Here is an 18,707-nt window from a genome sequence, read left to right on the forward strand (position 1 = left end):
ACTTCCGGTGTTTCCGAAGCCATGCCAGGCATCTAAAAACATGACTTTCGCGTAACACGTAACATTCACGTGTTACGAAGTGGATCCAAATCGCGGCTATCTAAATTTCAGCGCGCCCGAAACAACTGGAAACACACTACGAATATACGTTACGATGTTTTTAAAGCGTTACTACTTAACTGAGCGTAACAAGACTACGTCACGCTATCAGCAACAGTAAGTACAGCGTCACCGATTTACAGTACAGTTATTATTAAGTTACGATGGTAACGATTTTGGCAATTATTTAACTTACTGTACTTCCTCTTCGTACTATCATTTTGAAAATTTTAAGCATCGTTCTATTATATTTGAAGAATTTATCGCCTTCGCTCGTGTGCCACGTACAGAACGAGGAGGAGAGTAACACGTGGCTCTATTCTTTATCGTAAAAATCTGTAGAAACGAGAAACGGGGGTGAAAACATTCTCGATTTTCAATTTATAAATGAATATTTGGCGAATTTCCCCGATACCGACTCGAACTGCGAAGATATTTTCGATAGATAAAGCACTATCAGATACATTAATCATCATTTTGTTGCCGTTCTGTTACTGTTTCGCTCGATTTTTTCTCGTTTAATCGATAAAATGTGGAAAATGGAGGTTATAAATCAGTTAATTCAAAAAAAAATATCGCTTTCTACCGATATTTTAGGATTTAAATATATTTAATTAAAAGTAATTTCTTACACAACTCGATATAAAAATGGCGTGACACAAATGTACACTTTATATAATACAAGTGGGACAGACACACACACGAATTTGATAAAAACCATCGACATCCTCGGTGAAAAAATTAAAATACTTTTTACATGGCTCCATCTGGTGGCGGTTTTCTTTAACTCAAAGGCAGGTCGAATCGGGAATGGAAGTGATGCGCCCGTTGATTCCATTCATGCGCGGTCCCCCCTTAGAGTCGGATATAGTGCGAATTTTAGGGATTTCTACTGTTTTAGGGAAATTTGGCTTGGGTTTGGGAAATATAATCGGATCCAGCGCAGAAAAGGGTGCTTCAAATGCTAAATAAGCTACGACCGCCATGATGGTCGACATCAGGAGATTACCGAAAAATTCGTACACCTGTAAACAGTAGGAAATGCTTGTAAATGGTGATCTTAAGGAGGTTATAATAATAATTTGGAGAACTTACAAAGTCGAAGTGGGAGAAGAAAAACCTCTGACGTCGAAATCCGTTGCGTAAATTGAGAGCCAGGAAGTGAATTAGATAAACACAGTAACACAGGCGACTTAGAGGGAGGAAGGGCTTCCACGACATAAATCTATTCAGTATACCTGTTTGAGAAAAAAAGAGCAATTCTTGGTGTTATTAATTACCTTTCTGTTCGCCAAACACCAGTTGTAATTTATCACGGGCGAAGATGAACGACTATTTTCGAATCTGGAGAGAGTTCTTTAAGAATGGAGAATATTCACCTTAGAAAACTTTAATCTTCGGCATTTATTTTCATTGTTACTTGTTTAATTATTTTTTCTCTTTATTGCGTAACTTTATAAAGTGATCCAGTAAATAGAATGGGCCATAAACCCATGTCCATAGATAGACGCGTGACTCGCTTCCATATATCCACCCTACCTGACCCCATAGGAGATTAAACAAAAGAAACTTACAACAGTTTCCTACGCCATTGTGAAACAAAATGGCGGCAGTTTAGGGTCTAAATATTTGAATTTCTCGTCGTAAATTTTAATGCAAATTTATCGAAGAAAGAACAAAATGGCGGACTTGTTAATTGCGCAGAATTAGTTACAATGAAAAAAACAGTGTTGTTTGCGCGCGTTTATGTATTCTTGAGCTATATTTTCTGTTATATTAATAATTCAAAAACTGTTTTGAAAGTACAGGGTCATTTTTCGTGCGTGTCGTATGCGGGTTTCAATTTATCTGTACTTACCTCCGTGTCCCGTGGCGCATATGAATACCAGCCACCCCACCGTCAGTGCCCAACCCGTTCTGTGTACTGCAGCATATATCACAGCTGTGGCAGTGTCTGGTAAATACCCTCTGCTCCAATTATACGTTCCGAATAAGATGCCAAAGTTGCACGCAATGGCGGCGATCCACCCCAAAAGTTGATAAATCTGTGGAAGGAGGAGTCGAGTGGTAAAGAAATTGTTATAAAAATGATGGATTTAACGGAGCGACATACTTACGGGCTTTAACTTATGATCGCGATGACGTAAGATTAAGTAACCTATCAACATCCCGGCGCAATAAGATCCCACGTGGGTGTAGGGTTTGGAGTAGACTTGGTCTAACATTTCTATTGTGAAACTGTTGAAAAATTGTTTATAAATTAATTTCAACACGTAAAATCGCGAGTGGTGGTGTGTAGAAATGTTATTACTCACTCTTCGTCGGGTAATAAATAGAGAATTGTTGGATAATAATCGTGCAAAGCGGTGATTACTGCTGTGGTTACCATGGAGGCAAGAGTGAAGAGGATGATTAATATCAAGCCCAAAGTTTTCCATCTGAAGATAAATGATACCAACTTCGAACACACGCAAATAATTTCACAAATTTTAAAGAAAATAAAACAAACTTACTTGTATAGAGGGATTAGAATGAAGGGTGCTGCCAAATAGTAGTGTATATCGGCAGAAACGTACCAAGTATGGTACATACACTGTAAAAATAATAATTGTCAAGTTCGGTATACATCCTCCTGCTAGTTATTTTGTCATATTTACCATATCGTTTTTATTGACCCAGGTATTGACTCCGAACAACGGTCCCCACCACCTTTTCTTGCACTTGTTTGCCTCTCCTATAATTTCTTCGGGCCAAGCCGGACCCGAACCAAACAGGGGGAAGAGAAGAATGAAACCTAATGCTGCAGCTACAGGAGGTGTCAACCTGGATAAGTAAATACATCGTTAGATTGGTGAAAGGACTAGGTGGAAGATCAAAATTCACGTATCACTCGCCTCCAATATCTACGAACAGCGTGACGGATGACGTTTAGGCTTCCATTTGTCTTATCCATGGACTTTAGAGTGCTGTGCGTTACTACCACACCCCTGTAAAACAATGTATAAGTATAGATGGAAATAAGGATAAACAGTAAGGAAGTATTACGCACCCGATGAGGAAGAAGGTATCAACAGAAAGCCAAGAATTTGAAATGATTTGGAATGGGATCTCATCTAACGAATTCTTCATCTCTTGAAGTCGAGCTGAAACCATACGCTTTCAAGAGTAAGTCGTAAAATAGGGACGAAAGAAATGCCTTAAAATTAGCAACCTACCCATTGCGTATCTGTTAATGAAACCATAAGTGTGGATGAGGACGATCCACGTCATGGTTAGACACCTGAGTCCATTAATCACTCCCAGGTTATCGGTGGAGGGTTTGGTATCTAACAACTTCTTCCAGTTGGTCCAAAGGGAGAATGCAAGAATGCAATCGTGCAATTTATCTAAGTAATGAAAAAAGTAAGAAAATCGAGAGAGGAGGAGGGGAGATTAAACGAGAGTATCGATTTACTTACTCGGTTCCGATATGTCTTTTCCTTCTGCGGCTTTTCCTCTTCTTTTGATGACGTCAAAAATGGTGGCTAATATCAGGAGGAGGCCCAGACCGGAAAATATTCCTCTAAACAATAGAAAGAAATGGTCACAGCGGGTTTCTTCGTAGAAGTGAAAGATGGGTATAAAATTTAAAAATTGCTCACGTGATAATTAATTGAGTAGTGGAGAATGCGATAGGTTCTTTCTTCTGACAGTTGACCACTTCCGGTACCATGGGAGACTCTTTTAGAGCTGAAAAGTTTTGTTATTACACATCTATGCGGATTTATATTCAACAAAAACAAGTGTGACTTACCTACGTTCATTACTTCCTGAATGTCTTTTTCTGTGCAAAGCGAGGGCACACAGAGTCCGTATTGAAACCAAAGTAAATAGAACATGGGACCATTTTTAGCAATGTCTCTTAACACCTAAATAAAATAGGGTAAGAATATCAGCTCGTGTGCCACCAGTCACATCTCCGAGGTTCCTCAATTTTGGCATAAGTCAGGTGCCAAAATCAAATAACCCCAGTCGAGATACTGACCGAATCTCTTTTAGTGAAGTTACTAAAATCCAAAACGGGAGTGTTGTGGGTCAGACGAGGGACTTTTTTGGGTAGCAACGGGTGGATGTTGATACGACAATAATGACCTCGAAACTTCTCCTCGTTCTGACGTTCGTCCTTGACCACCACGTTAAGGCACTCGTCATAATCACCGTAATCTACAAAGGAACCATCCAGAACACCGGCCGGGGGTCGACCGGAAGAATCCAACACTGAAACCGGAAATAGCACGGTGAGAATCGCATAAATCGCCGTCAATTAGTGACTTGGATGGATATTCGTTTTCAGATCAGATTTAGTGAAAAAAAAGGCCCTTTCCTTAGATTTTAATTTAAAATTTATTGTCTTAAGCATTATATAAACAAAATTAAAACGTGCTGCAATATAATTACTGTCGAGTGAATTATATTTAGCTATTAAGGAGTAACGAACTACTTTGTTAAAGCGACGGGGCAAAGGTTAATGACCTAAATCGTAGCGGGAGTTTTTCACTTTATGAAGACATTCCTTTAACGGAGATAAATGACGGAGACTTCACTAACCCAGCCTCACGCGCATTAACTTCTCCCTCTCTAAAAAATCTCGATTTAAGTGGTTTGGCTAATCGACCCATAAATCTAAAAAAGCAACCCGATCGACGTGCAATATATCAAATTTTACGTCTACTTTTTTTAAAGAAAACGGAAATAATTCAAGATTTTCGTTATATCGGGGTACTTTGCCAGCGTTCTGAGTGAATGAATTACAATTTCAGCAAGTTGTCGCGTGGTACCCTACGGTTTACAATACGAGACCCTTCAGGAATTTTGGTTTATAATGAAAGATTATCGAAGACCCTACGGAATTAGTAGGTTTTGTACCGAGGGATTGTCGAAGATCCTTTGGGGAGTGGTGCAATTTGATTAAATCATCAGAAGAGTACTTAAAGCAAAAGTAAATAGACACGGTAAAGAGGGGCATTCAGTGAAAGTGGGTCGTTAAAACACTAAGCACGGTGGCACGCGAGGCACAGGGCTAACTTGCTGCAAATTTCACGTGGACAGAACTGCAGATCGACGTTCTAAACGAAATTAGGTCGTAATCTACGATCGAAATTTCTGCATATTTATTACGTATTAGCGATAATACAGAGAAGAAAAGTGGGTTATTTATCAAAGTAGGAAGTCGTATCAAAGTGAAAGGAAGAGCTATTTTAAGTTCTTACGGTAATATATCCGAGTTTATTGATCCCTTAGGAGGTGTATATCTACAATCTGTAACTCTACTGGGGGTAGAAGTAGGTCTGTGTCGCGTGTAAACGCTGAAGGGCCTCTCCTACATTAGAGGTCACAGACCTTCTTTTAATTCCCGCAAAAAATCGAGGTCGACGAACAAAACGCAATATCCACTTTTGGGTAACTCTAGAAGAACACTTAGCGACTTAATTCACATAAAAACCGACTTTATATCGAGAAATTGAGATATTTTCGAAGTATAAAAAGCGAAAACATTACATTTTCCTTTCCTTAAACGTAAATGGGAAACTGGTGTGGCTCGGTACGCCAGTGGAGATCTTCCTGCACGCTCGAGCGGCTAAATTATGTGACACCGTGGGAGACAAATACATTACGCACCACTGAAAACCTCGAAATAACGGTACTTCGCTTTAGTGTAAATGTTTCCTCGTGTAGAATTTCGGTTTGTCAACCCAGAAGTTGGCTTTTTAGTGATTGATCTTAGTTCGAATTAACACAGGAAAGAAAAACTTTTACTCGAATTAAAGATAAAAAAAAAAAAAAAACAATTTCGTCACACTACCGTCGATCTGTAGGGAGTGTTTATGCATTTGATGAATTGTTTGGTTGCTCTTAGGGTAACAGCAAATTCCTAGATGCACAATTAAAGCTATGGAAGACAAATCTCGTGAGTAAAAAATGGGAGTAGGTTATGTGTATGACCACTACTAACGCTTGTAATTAAGTTGTCGGGGCAAGTTCTTATTCAGGTTCAATTTTTTTTCACCCTTAAACCTTATAAAACTACGAAAACCAAGATTATACACACCTTTACTCCTATTTTAAATAACTGGGTACGTATCATCATGGTTAAAAATAAAGTTGAATGTTTTTCATCCCCTCAAAAACCTAAATTTCTTCCTTTCTAACCCCCTAACAGTCGAAATTCTTTATTATTATCCCTCAACTTAGGCCCTCTTTCAAATACAACCCTTAAAAGTCTTCTTTCAATCAGCTTTCCACAGTTTGTCCCATAAAACTAGGCAAGACTTGTAATATTTTGACAACCTGTATCCATTTAGGCATTAAATAATCATTAAGTATTATGTAAGAAAACTTACTCCTCATGGCCCAACTCTTCATGTTCTGCAGTCCAAATGTCAGCTGATAGAAGGCCGTGCTGCACTCACGAGACATCTTGGAATCGGAGTTGACTCTTATCATAACAGGGAGAGACTGTCGAATTAAATTGTTGACGAATTCTTGGCTCCTGTCCTTGAATTTCTTCCACACCTGTTTGTCATCGCCTTTCTCCTTTTCTTCTTCTACTGTAACTGATTTATCTGGCATACCGAAATCGTAGGTGCCATTGTTTGCGTTTGAAAGTCGTAAACTCAACAATAGTATCAGGAAATTAGCAAATTTTCCTACTTTCATCGTCGATGGAATGGTATAACCTACTTTTCTATAATTCTCATTTTCCGTCCGATATTTTTATTCAAACTCCATNGGTGCTGCCAAATAGTAGTGTATATCGGCAGAAACGTACCAAGTATGGTACATACACTGTAAAAATAATAATTGTCAAGTTCGGTATACATCCTCCTGCTAGTTATTTTGTCATATTTACCATATCGTTTTTATTGACCCAGGTATTGACTCCGAACAATGGTCCCCACCACCTTTTGTTCGAAAGCATTTATGCTCGTAAATAACACGTGACGTATCGCACAACTTTTACTTTTAAGCGTAACACTTAAATCGATGGAGACATTTAAAAAAAGGGTCACGAAAGATTCTCTTTGTTGGAGGGTTCGAATGAAACAGAAATTATGAGACAATTAAAAGACACAACTTACTCGGTTAAGTGAGTTCCCTCTTCTATCGGTTTCGTGATAAACTACTGGGTGATCCGCTGTTTATTTTCATTACATTGTTCAGAACAAAACACTTACATTTCGACTTAATTACAAATTAATTCGGCATTTTGGACTGAGTGCAAGTATAAATAAACATCACTTCCTCTCGGATGCCAAAAGAAATGTGATTTAACATTATATTTTTTCGTAGTTGGACCGAACCCGCTTTAAGTATTAATGCCCCTAGTAAAGAGCATCTTCAAAGAGGGATCTATAGCATAGACATGCCTTTAAAAATAAGCCAAGCGTAACTTAATACAGTAGACTCCCCTATAACACTGTTGATAATTCCGTATTATATGAATTCCACGTTGTAGGAGTCACTTAGATTTTACAAATACGTGTGCCAGGCTGTGAACGGCTCACGTATTTGTAAAATCTAAGTGACTGGTACAACATGGAATTCATATAATACGGAATCATCAATAGTGTTATAGGGTGGTCTACTGTATCACATATTGTTGTGCATCTCTCCGGCGAGATATAGCTTACATATATATCATATATAACCCGGGGTAAATGATGCCCCATTGGGTCTTATAGTTTTCGCGTATGTAGTGCCAATTTTTCGGGCATCTCTCCGGTGAAAAAGGTAGCCTACATCTGACTTTGCCAGAGTTAAGCACCATTCTGGGGCATCTCTTTCGCACGAACGGGAGATGTGCCCCGATATAAAGATTTACTCGGCGTTAAATCGAGAATATCCGAGTAATAATTCGATTATTCATTAAAATGTGTACAGAAAAAGAAATATCGAGAGATGAAATAGGAAAATGGAAGCTCAAAAAATGGGCATTTAAGAAGACAACGTTCCATTTTCCAATTGTTATGAAGAAGGGAGAAAATAAAGGCATTTTATCGTCATCAAATTCGATTATTCAAACAAAGAGTATATTTTGCTGGAGGAGAATCCTTTGTAACGTCAACCCGCCAATTAGACGAAAATAAATAGTAACTGCTATTTTCCGATTAGTTAAATAGCCTCTTATTCTTCCATCTGACTCCATTTTCTTTAAATTACGGCTCTTTAAAGGGGGGTGTTCGGAGCAAACATGCACTCTACATCTTCATAAAAATCGTTTCGCTTCGCTCTCTCCATTTTAAAAGAAACTTCTTCTCTTCTAACGGTCTGTTCAAATATCTCCGTTACTCTGCGTAACGTAACGTCACATTGAATAAAGTGTAGTATCAAGATTCACCAATTTTTCATTTATTAACTAAAAACGTGGGTTCAGATCAAATCAGAATAAGTAACCGGCGAGAGATCGTTCGGATTCTTTAAGATTTATTTGTCAATTATTTTAATTTGTGTTCCGAGTGAGTCCTTACATTACAGTTGAACAGCCTTTCTCCTGGTTATGAAAAAAGAACCTTTCCCATATCCGAACCTATGACCTTCGATAATTGTCAATACTCTAAAAGGTTATTCCACGAATTATCTCTAATTAGTACATTCGACATAATTGAATAGTAAACACAATAGCCGAAGGGCCCGGAGTGATCTCTGATCGCTTAGTTTGTTTATGAAGTAATCTTCCAATGCCCTGAATGAAAAACTGTCCATATTGGATCCGAACCCACGTCTAAATATGTTTTAACCTATAAATCATAAAATAATCTGTAATTTAGGACGTTAATTCTGATTCATGCTGGGCAGTTCTTTTTAATCCAGGTCAACGGCGAATTACCCTATAACCTATATACTATTATGTTAATTTGCTTGGGGCCCAAATTAACATAATTGAATAGGAGCCCCACATTCAAGGAGTCTGGAACGATCAGATTGCTTACATATAAACTAACTAAACCCCTAATAAAACTGTAGATTATTGGAACCGAACCCACGTCTTAATATATCGTAATAATCTATGTTTATAGTATAGCTAGAAATATGAAGGCGTGGGTTCGGATCCTATCCAGAGCAGTCTTTCCCTATTACAGCGTATAACTTGTGTTTATTAAACAAATTTCTTATATGCATAATATGCTACAATACGTCACAAAAAGTACGTATGATGTCATTTATTAGCCGTTTATATAGTCGACGACGCGTTCGCACCACGTGATCGAAAGCATTTATGCTCGTAAATAACACGTGACGTATCGCACAACTTTTACTTTTAACACTTAAATCGATGGAGACATTTAAAAAAAGGGTCACGAAAGATTCTCTTTGTTGGAGGGTTCGAATGAAACCGAAATTATGAGACAATTAAAAGACACAACTTACTCGGTTAAGTGAGTTCCCTCTTCTATCGGTTTCGTGATAAACTACTGGGTGACGCTTCGTGACGGGGTGTAGTTTACACTGTACAAAGCGACATCTTTCGCTTTGCACACGCAAAAAGTAATATGAAAATTACTTCTTATTATAATAATAGAAATGGTGTCTTATCGTCGCGTGTAACTGACCTACTACCGGTACCTCTTAAAGGTTAAAGGTCACGCTTAACTATGCCCTCGATTCATTTTGTACAGTACAAAACACTTACAATTGATAGTAAGTATTTAAAACAATAATATCGATCAAAGATTCGGGTGAGATCGCGTGTTGCCCCCAAATCTTGACTGAAATATCAAGAAATACCCAAATGTGGGTGAAATGCGCCCTAAATTGGGATTAGGCTCAGCCGCAACATCACCAAACTGGAGATTACTTCCGGTGTTTCCGAAGCCATGCCAGGCATCTAAAAACATGACTTTCGCGTAACACGTAACATTCACGTGTTACGAAGTGGATCCAAATCGCGGCTATCTAAATTTCAGCGCGCCCGAAACAACTGGAAACACACTACGAATATACGTTACGATGTTTTTAAAGCGTTACTACTTAACTGAGCGTAACAAGACTACGTCACGCTATCAGCAACAGTAAGTACAGCGTCACCGATTTACAGTACAGTTATTATTAAGTTACGATGGTAACGATTTTGGCAATTATTTAACTTACTGTACTTCCTCTTCGTACTATCATTTTGAAAATTTTAAGCATCGTTCTATTATATTTGAAGAATTTATCGCCTTCGCTCGTGTGCCACGTAGAGAACGAGGAGGAGAGTAACACGTGGCTCCATTCTTTATCGTAAAAATCTGTAGAAACGAGAAACGGGGGTGAAAACATTCTCGATTTTCAATTTATAAATGAATATTTGGCGAATTTCCCCGATACCGACTCGAACTGCGAAGATATTTTCGATAGATAAAGCACTATCAGATACATTAATCATCATTTTGTTGCCGTTCTGTTACTGTTTCGCTCGATTTTTTCTCGTTTAATCGATAAAATGTGGAAAATGGAGGTTATAAATCAGTTAATTCAAAAAAAAATATCGCTTTCTACCGATATTTTAGGATTTAAATATATTTAATTAAAAGTAATTTCTTACACAACTCGATATAAAAATGGCGTGACACAAATGTACACTTTATATAATACAAGTGGGACAGACACACACACGAATTTGATAAAAACCATCGACATCCTCGGTGAAAAAATTAAAATACTTTTTACATGGCTCCATCTGGTGGCGGTTTTCTTTAACTCAAAGGCAGGTCGAATCGGGAATGGAAGTGATGCGCCCGTTGATTCCATTCATGCGCGGTCCCCCCTTAGAGTCGGATATAGTGCGAATTTTAGGGATTTCTACTGTTTTAGGGAAATTTGGCTTGGGTTTGGGAAATATAATCGGATCCAGCGCAGAAAAGGGTGCTTCAAATGCTAAATAAGCTACGACCGCCATGATGGTCGACATCAGGAGATTACCGAAAAATTCGTACACCTGTAAACAGTAGGAAATGCTTGTAAATGGTGATCTTAAGGGGGTTATAATAATAATTTGGAGAACTTACAAAGTCGAAGTGGGAGAAGAAAAACCTCTGACGTCGAAATCCGTTGCGTAAATTGAGAGCCAGGAAGTGAATTAGATAAACACAGTAACACAGGCGACTTAGAGGGAGGAAGGGCTTCCACGACATAAATCTATTCAGTATACCTGTTTGAGAAAAAAAGAGCAATTCTTGGTGTTATTAATTACCTTTCTGTTCGCCAAACACCAGTTGTAATTTATCACGGGCGAAGATGAACGACTATTTTCGAATCTGGAGAGAGTTCTTTAAGAATGGAGAATATTCACCTTAGAAAACTTTAATCTTCGGCATTTATTTTCATTGTTACTTGTTTAATTATTTTTTCTCTTTATTGCGTAACTTTATAAAGTGATCCAGTAAATAGAATGGGCCATAAACCCATGTCCATGGATAGACGCGTGACTCGCTTCCATATATCCACCCTACCTGACCCCATAGGAGATTAAACAAAAGAAACTTACAACAGTTTCCTACGCCATTGTGAAACAAAATGGCGGCAGTTTAGGGTCTAAATATTTGAATTTCTCGTCGTAAATTTTAATGCAAATTTATCGAAGAAAGAACAAAATGGCGGACTTGTTAATTGCGCAGAATTAGTTACAATGAATAAAACAGTGTTGTTTATGCGCGTTTATGTATTCTTGCGCCATATTTTCTGTTATATTAATAATTCAAAAACTGTTTTGAAAGTACAGGGTCATTTTTCGTGCGTGTCGTATGCGGGTTTCAATTTATCTGTACTTACCTCCGTGTCCCGTGGCGCATATGAATACCAGCCACCCCACCGTCAGTGCCCAACCCGTTCTGTGTACTGCAGCATATATCACAGCTGTGGCAGTGTCTGGTAAATACCCTCTGCTCCAATTATACGTTCCGAATAAGATGCCAAAGTTGCACGCAATGGCGGCGATCCACCCCAAAAGTTGATAAATCTGTGGAAGGAGGAGTCGAGTGGTAAAGAAATTGTTATAAAAATGATGGATTTAACGGAGCGACATACTTACGGGCTTTAACTTATGATCGCGATGACGTAAGATTAAGTAACCTATCAACATCCCGGCGCAATAAGATCCCACGTGGGTGTAGGGTTTGGAGTAGACTTGGTCTAACATTTCTATTGTGAAACTGTTGAAAAATTGTTTATAAATTAATTTCAACACGTAAAATCGCGAGTGGTGGTGTGTAGAAATGTTATTACTCACTCTTCGTCGGGTAATAAATAGAGAATTGTTGGATAATAATCGTGCAAAGCGGTGATTACTGCTGTGGTTACCATGGAGGCAAGAGTGAAGAGGATGATTAATATCAAGCCCAAAGTTTTCCATCTGAAGATAAATGATACCAACTTCGAACACACGCAAATAATTTCACAAATTTTAAAGAAAATAAAACAAACTTACTTGTATAGAGGGATTAGAATGAAGGGTGCTGCCAAATAGTAGTGTATATCGGCAGAAACGTACCAAGTATGGTACATACACTGTAAAAATAATAATTGTCAAGTTCGGTATACATCCTCCTGCTAGTTATTTTGTCATATTTACCATATCGTTTTTATTGACCCAGGTATTGACTCCGAACAACGGTCCCCACCACCTTTTCTTGCACTTGTTTGCCTCTCCTATAATTTCTTCGGGCCAAGCCGGACCCGAACCAAACAGGGGGAAGAGAAGAATGAAACCTAATGCTGCAGCTACAGGAGGTGTCAACCTGGATAAGTAAATACATCGTTAGATTGGTGAAAGGACTAGGTGGAAGATCAAAATTCACGTATCACTCGCCTCCAATATCTACGAACAGCGTGACGGATGACGTTTAGGCTTCCATTTGTCTTATCCATGGACTTTAGAGTGCTGTGCGTTACTACCACACCCCTGTAAAACAATGTATAAGTATAGATGGAAATAAGGATAAACAGTAAGGAAGTATTACGCACCCGATGAGGAAGAAGGTATCAACAGAAAGCCAAGAATTTGAAATGATTTGGAATGGGATCTCATCTAACGAATTCTTCATCTCTTGAAGTCGAGCTGAAACCATACGCTTTCAAGAGTAAGTCGTAAAATAGGGACGAAAGAAATGCCTTAAAATTAGCAACCTACCCATTGCGTATCTGTTAATGAAACCATAAGTGTGGATGAGGACGATCCACGTCATGGTTAGACACCTGAGTCCATTAATCACTCCCAGGTTATCGGTGGAGGGTTTGGTATCTAACAACTTCTTCCAGTTGGTCCAAAGGGAGAATGCAAGAATGCAATCGTGCAATTTATCTAAGTAATGAAAAAAGTAAGAAAATCGAGAGAGGAGGAGGGGAGATTAAACGAGAGTATCGATTTACTTACTCGGTTCCGATATGTCTTTTCCTTCTGCGGCTTTTCCTCTTCTTTTGATGACGTCAAAAATGGTGGCTAATATCAGGAGGAGGCCCAGACCGGAAAATATTCCTCTAAACAATAGAAAGAAATGGTCACAGCGGGTTTCTTCGTAGAAGTGAAAGATGGGTATAAAATTTAAAAATTGCTCACGTGATAATTAATTGAGTAGTGGAGAATGCGATAGGTTCTTTCTTCTGACAGTTGACCACTTCCGGTACCATGGGAGACTCTTTTAGAGCTGAAAAGTTTTGTTATTACACATCTATGCGGATTTATATTCAACAAAAACAAGTGTGACTTACCTACGTTCATTACTTCCTGAATGTCTTTTTCTGTGCAAAGCGAGGGCACACAGAGTCCGTATTGAAACCAAAGTAAATAGAACATGGGACCATTTTTAGCAATGTCTCTTAACACCTAAATAAAATAGGGTAAGAATATCAGCTCGTGTGCCACCAGTCACATCTCCGAGGTTCCTCAATTTTGGCATAAGTCAGGTGCCAAAATCAAATAACCCCAGTCGAGATACTGACCGAATCTCTTTTAGTGAAGTTACTAAAATCCAAAACGGGAGTGTTGTGGGTCAGACGAGGGACTTTTTTGGGTAGCAACGGGTGGATGTTGATACGACAATAATGACCTCGAAACTTCTCCTCGTTCTGACGTTCGTCCTTGACCACCACGTTAAGGCACTCGTCATAATCACCGTAATCTACAAAGGAACCATCCAGAACACCGGCCGGGGGTCGACCGGAAGAATCCAACACTGAAACCGGAAATAGCACGGTGAGAATCGCATAAATCGCCGTCAATTAGTGACTTGGATGGATATTCGTTTTCAGATCAGATTTAGTGAAAAAAAAGGCCCTTTCCTTAGATTTTAATTTAAAATTTATTGTCTTAAGCATTATATAAACAAAATTAAAACGTGCTGCAATATAATTACTGTCGAGTGAATTATATTTAGCTATTAAGGAGTAACGAACTACTTTGTTAAAGCGACGGGGCAAAGGTTAATGACCTAAATCGTAGCGGGAGTTTTTCACTTTATGAAGACATTCCTTTAACGGAGATAAATGACGGAGACTTCACTAACCCAGCCTCACGCGCATTAACTTCTCCCTCTCTAAAAAATCTCGATTTAAGTGGTTTGGCTAATCGACCCATAAATCTAAAAAAGCAACCCGATCGACGTGCAATATATCAAATTTTACGTCTACTTTTTTTAAAGAAAACGGAAATAATTCAAGATTTTCGTTATATCGGGGTACTTTGCCAGCGTTCTGAGTGAATGAATTACAATTTCAGCAAGTTGTCGCGTGGTACCCTACGGTTTACAATACGAGACCCTTCAGGAATTTTGGTTTATAATGAAAGATTATCGAAGACCCTACGGAATTAGTAGGTTTTGTACCGAGGGATTGTCGAAGATCCTTTGGGGAGTGGTGCAATTTGATTAAATCATCAGAAGAGTACTTAAAGCAAAAGTAAATAGACACGGTAAAGAGGGGCATTCAGTGAAAGTGGGTCGTTAAAACACTAAGCACGGTGGCACGCGAGGCACAGGGCTAACTTGCTGCAAATTTCACGTGGACAGAACTGCAGATCGACGTTCTAAACGAAATTAGGTCGTAATCTACGATCGAAATTTCTGCATATTTATTACGTATTAGCGATAATACAGAGAAGAAAAGTGGGTTATTTATCAAAGTAGGAAGTCGTATCAAAGTGAAAGGAAGAGCTATTTTAAGTTCTTACGGTAATATATCCGAGTTTATTGATCCCTTAGGAGGTGTATATCTACAATCTGTAACTCTACTGGGGGTAGAAGTAGGTCTGTGTCGCGTGTAAACGCTGAAGGGCCTCTCCTACATTAGAGGTCACAGACCTTCTTTTAATTCCCGCAAAAAATCGAGGTCGACGAACAAAACGCAATATCCACTTTTGGGTAACTCTAGAAGAACACTTAGCGACTTAATTCACATAAAAACCGACTTTATATCGAGAAATTGAGATATTTTCGAAGTATAAAAAGCGAAAACATTACATTTTCCTTTCCTTAAACGTAAATGGGAAACTGGTGTGGCTCGGTACGCCAGTGGAGATCTTCCTGCACGCTCGAGCGGCTAAATTATGTGACACCGTGGGAGACAAATACATTACGCACCACTGAAAACCTCGAAATAACGGTACTTCGCTTTAGTGTAAATGTTTCCTCGTGTAGAATTTCGGTTTGTCAACCCAGAAGTTGGCTTTTTAGTGATTGATCTTAGTTCGAATTAACACAGGAAAGAAAAACTTTTACTCGAATTAAAGATAAAAAAAAAAAAAAAACAATTTCGTCACACTACCGTCGATCTGTAGGGAGTGTTTATGCATTTGATGAATTGTTTGGTTGCTCTTAGGGTAACAGCAAATTCCTAGATGCACAATTAAAGCTATGGAAGACAAATCTCGTGAGTAAAAAATGGGAGTAGGTTATGTGTATGACCACTACTAACGCTTGTAATTAAGTTGTCGGGGCAAGTTCTTATTCAGGTTCAATTTTTTTTCACCCTTAAACCTTATAAAACTACGAAAACCAAGATTATACACACCTTTACTCCTATTTTAAATAACTGGGTACGTATCATCATGGTTAAAAATAAAGTTGAATGTTTTTCATCCCCTCAAAAACCTAAATTTCTTCCTTTCTAACCCCCTAACAGTCGAAATTCTTTATTATTATCCCTCAACTTATGCCCTCTTTCAAATACAACCCTTAAAAGTCTTCTTTCAATCAGCTTTCCACAGTTTGTCCCATAAAACTAGGCAAGACTTGTAATATTTTGACAACCTGTATCCATTTAGGCATTAAATAATCATTAAGTATTATGTAAGAAAACTTACTCCTCATGGCCCAACTCTTCATGTTCTGCAGTCCAAATGTCAGCTGATAGAAGGCCGTGCTGCACTCACGAGACATCTTGGAATCGGAGTTGACTCTTATCATAACAGGGAGAGACTGTCGAATTAAATTGTTGACGAATTCTTGGCTCCTGTCCTTGAATTTCTTCCACACCTGTTTGTCATCGCCTTTCTCCTTTTCTTCTTCTACTGTAACTGATTTATCTGGCATACCGAAATCGTAGGTGCCATTGTTTGCGTTTGAAAGTCGTAAACTCAACAATAGTATCAGGAAATTAGCAAATTTTCCTACTTTCATCGTCGATGGAATGGTATAACCTACTTTTCTATAATTCTCATTTTCCGTCCGATATTTTTATTCAAACTCCATTACCCATAATCCCCTGGCATGCATTTGCAGCCACGTGATTCGCGACAGAAACAAGCGGGAGGGGGAAAAAAGTTTTCACTTGTTAACCCAATTCTTTACGTTTATAGGCTATTTAACCGAGAAATAAATTCGATTTTTTTAAAAATTCTAATTATAAATATACATAAAATAATTTGTCGAGGAATTAAAAGCGCCTCTTGTGTCGGTTTTTTGTTTTATCACGTGTTAAAACTGACGTAATTTCGGAAGGCGAACGTTTTAATTGTTGCGTATCGTTTTCATTATTACGAATTTTAAAAATCTTTCTTTTTGAAGTTACCGCATGGAACGTGGCGTGCGAATTTGTAATTAATACACTACATATTTTCTAAATTATTCACGCATTTAAGCCCTCAAAAACCAAATCTTTCAACAATTTAATGAGTAAACTTATAAGCAAACTAGACTGAAAATTCATTAACCTTCTTCAAAACTTAGAGGGCCTCTTCGTCTAACAGTTAATTGCCTGTCATCCGAGGCAGCCGAATACACTACTAGCGGATTTTTGTGCTAGTATTACACAAAATTACATAAGAATCGTTGACTGCCATTTTGAATTTTAAACGATAGTTTTGCAGTTTATAAGAGGCTCGACCCACTTAACTCGTTTGTAAATGTCCAGACGACAAATATTAGTGTAAGTCGAACAGTGTGTGTGTGTGATGACTCAATTATTTTCCTGCCCCGAGCCAATGCATCTATGAATTCGTTATAAGAAACGTAACAGTGGAGTGGATTGAAAGCATTTGCTTGTTATTAACATTGTAAGAGGATTTTATCTCTCGTTATTTAAGATGACCCGATAAGTTTATGATGACATAATGGCTCCTCTTTCTCCCCTCAACCAGTGACCTTGCAACAGTGAAAGTCAAAAATAAAAAAAATATTTGAGAAATTCAAAGCCTTAAAGTTTTCAACGAGATTTCATGCTTTTACATACAATTAGGGTATTATTTCTACAGATTTTTTTCTATAAAATATTGTAATTTTTCCCTAATTTAGATATTTTCATGTACACTTATACTTTTTAAGTATAAGAATGCTGACAAAAGGATAACTGTTAATGCTGTTACAGGAAAAGGTATATACAATACACTTTCTTCTGTGTCTTGTATTTCGTTGAGTTCCTGAAAATTAAGGATATTTCTCTGAATATAATTTATTTCATTTTAATTTAAAAAATACTTAGCCTCGGGTGAGAGAGGAAGGAAAACAAAACAATACTTCACTTTCCTCACAAGGGTTAACTATATTTCATGCTTCAATGCCCAACTAATTCAAAACGGGAACGAGAAGAGTTGGGTTCGAACAGCTCGACAGACCTGTTTGGTGAAAAATTTTGTTCTAGAAGTGTTTTACCTTCGTAAAACTGGGCTATTCTACACCCCTAAACTTAATTATAAGGACGAAAATCCCGAGAGAGAAGGCTCGGACGGTGGCCAAAAACCACATCCCTACAAAGATCACGTAGAAATTTTTCTAGAAAACATTCCAGATTAAAGATTTAAACTCCCCACCAAACGGGGGCTATTGACAAGGAAATATTAAAAGCCCCGAGTGACGTTTTAAACAACAAAAAACAATTTTATGACCTAGTTTAGGGGAAGAAAGAGAGAGATACTTTCTATTTTAAAACGAAAGTATCGGCTCCTTAAGGTGGCTTCTTCGTGCTGCGGGTTGTGTACAAAAATCTACCACCATTTCCCATTAGGTTGTTAACCCTGCCTAACTTATCTTCGATATTGTTCCTTTATCGATATATTAATCGCTTTTTACGACGCTTCCTCGTTGTAACGTTACGCAGTAACGCGTTTAACAATTACGTTACTAAACTGAACTCCGTGTCAGCATCAACGATCGCTGTTTCAA

The 18,707-nt window shown here is 38.1% G+C and overlaps 2 protein-coding genes across 2 annotated transcripts; both read right to left on the bottom strand.

Moving 5' to 3' along the window:
• Positions 1-703: 703 nt before the first annotated feature.
• On the bottom strand, positions 704-6,817 carry LOC111632244 (nose resistant to fluoxetine protein 6-like). The gene is made up of 15 exons (XM_023376632.1): positions 6,480-6,817; positions 4,124-4,356; positions 3,893-4,007; positions 3,741-3,828; positions 3,558-3,661; positions 3,315-3,485; positions 3,149-3,242; positions 2,994-3,086; positions 2,757-2,922; positions 2,613-2,692; positions 2,415-2,537; positions 2,217-2,337; positions 1,958-2,144; positions 1,195-1,337; positions 704-1,124 (listed from the first exon to the last, which is right to left on the bottom strand). Exons 1-15 carry the CDS (start codon positions 6,793-6,795, stop codon positions 888-890), a joined length of 2,271 nt encoding a protein of 756 aa, XP_023232400.1. The 5' UTR covers positions 6,796-6,817; the 3' UTR covers positions 704-887.
• Positions 6,818-10,635: 3,818 nt separating this feature from the next.
• Positions 10,636-16,937, bottom strand: LOC111632245 (nose resistant to fluoxetine protein 6-like). The gene is made up of 15 exons (XM_023376633.1): positions 16,412-16,937; positions 14,056-14,288; positions 13,825-13,939; positions 13,673-13,760; positions 13,490-13,593; positions 13,247-13,417; positions 13,081-13,174; positions 12,926-13,018; positions 12,689-12,854; positions 12,545-12,624; positions 12,347-12,469; positions 12,149-12,269; positions 11,890-12,076; positions 11,127-11,269; positions 10,636-11,056 (listed from the first exon to the last, which is right to left on the bottom strand). Exons 1-15 carry the CDS (start codon positions 16,725-16,727, stop codon positions 10,820-10,822), a joined length of 2,271 nt encoding a protein of 756 aa, XP_023232401.1. The 5' UTR covers positions 16,728-16,937; the 3' UTR covers positions 10,636-10,819.
• Positions 16,938-18,707: the final 1,770 nt, after the last annotated feature.

Source organism: Centruroides sculpturatus, unplaced genomic scaffold (genome assembly GCF_000671375.1).
Source record: "Centruroides sculpturatus isolate CEXI.00-Female unplaced genomic scaffold, Cexi_2.0 scaffold709, whole genome shotgun sequence".
NCBI classification, from domain to species: Eukaryota; Metazoa; Arthropoda; class Arachnida; order Scorpiones; family Buthidae; genus Centruroides; species Centruroides sculpturatus.

What these genes read in the sequence shown, in the direction of transcription:
- LOC111632244 (XM_023376632.1), bottom strand. Translation starts at nt 6,795, where the DNA reads ATGAAAGTAGGAAAATTTGCTAATTTCCTGATACTATTGTTGAGTTTA. An exon ending in GATACCTTCTTCCTCATCGG is followed by an intron (nt 3,087 to 3,148) that starts GTGCGTAATACT and finishes ATTGTTTTACAG; the next exon opens with GGGTGTGGTAGTAACGCACA. An exon ending in ATGCGCCACGGGACACGGAG is followed by an intron (nt 1,338 to 1,957) that starts GTAAGTACAGAT and finishes TTTCTCAAACAG; the next exon opens with GTATACTGAATAGATTTATG.
- LOC111632245 (XM_023376633.1), bottom strand. Translation starts at nt 16,727, where the DNA reads ATGAAAGTAGGAAAATTTGCTAATTTCCTGATACTATTGTTGAGTTTA. An exon ending in ACTACTCAATTAATTATCAC is followed by an intron (nt 13,594 to 13,672) that starts GTGAGCAATTTT and finishes TCTATTGTTTAG; the next exon opens with AGGAATATTTTCCGGTCTGG. An exon ending in TATTTATTACCCGACGAAGA is followed by an intron (nt 12,270 to 12,346) that starts GTGAGTAATAAC and finishes ATTTTTCAACAG; the next exon opens with TTTCACAATAGAAATGTTAG.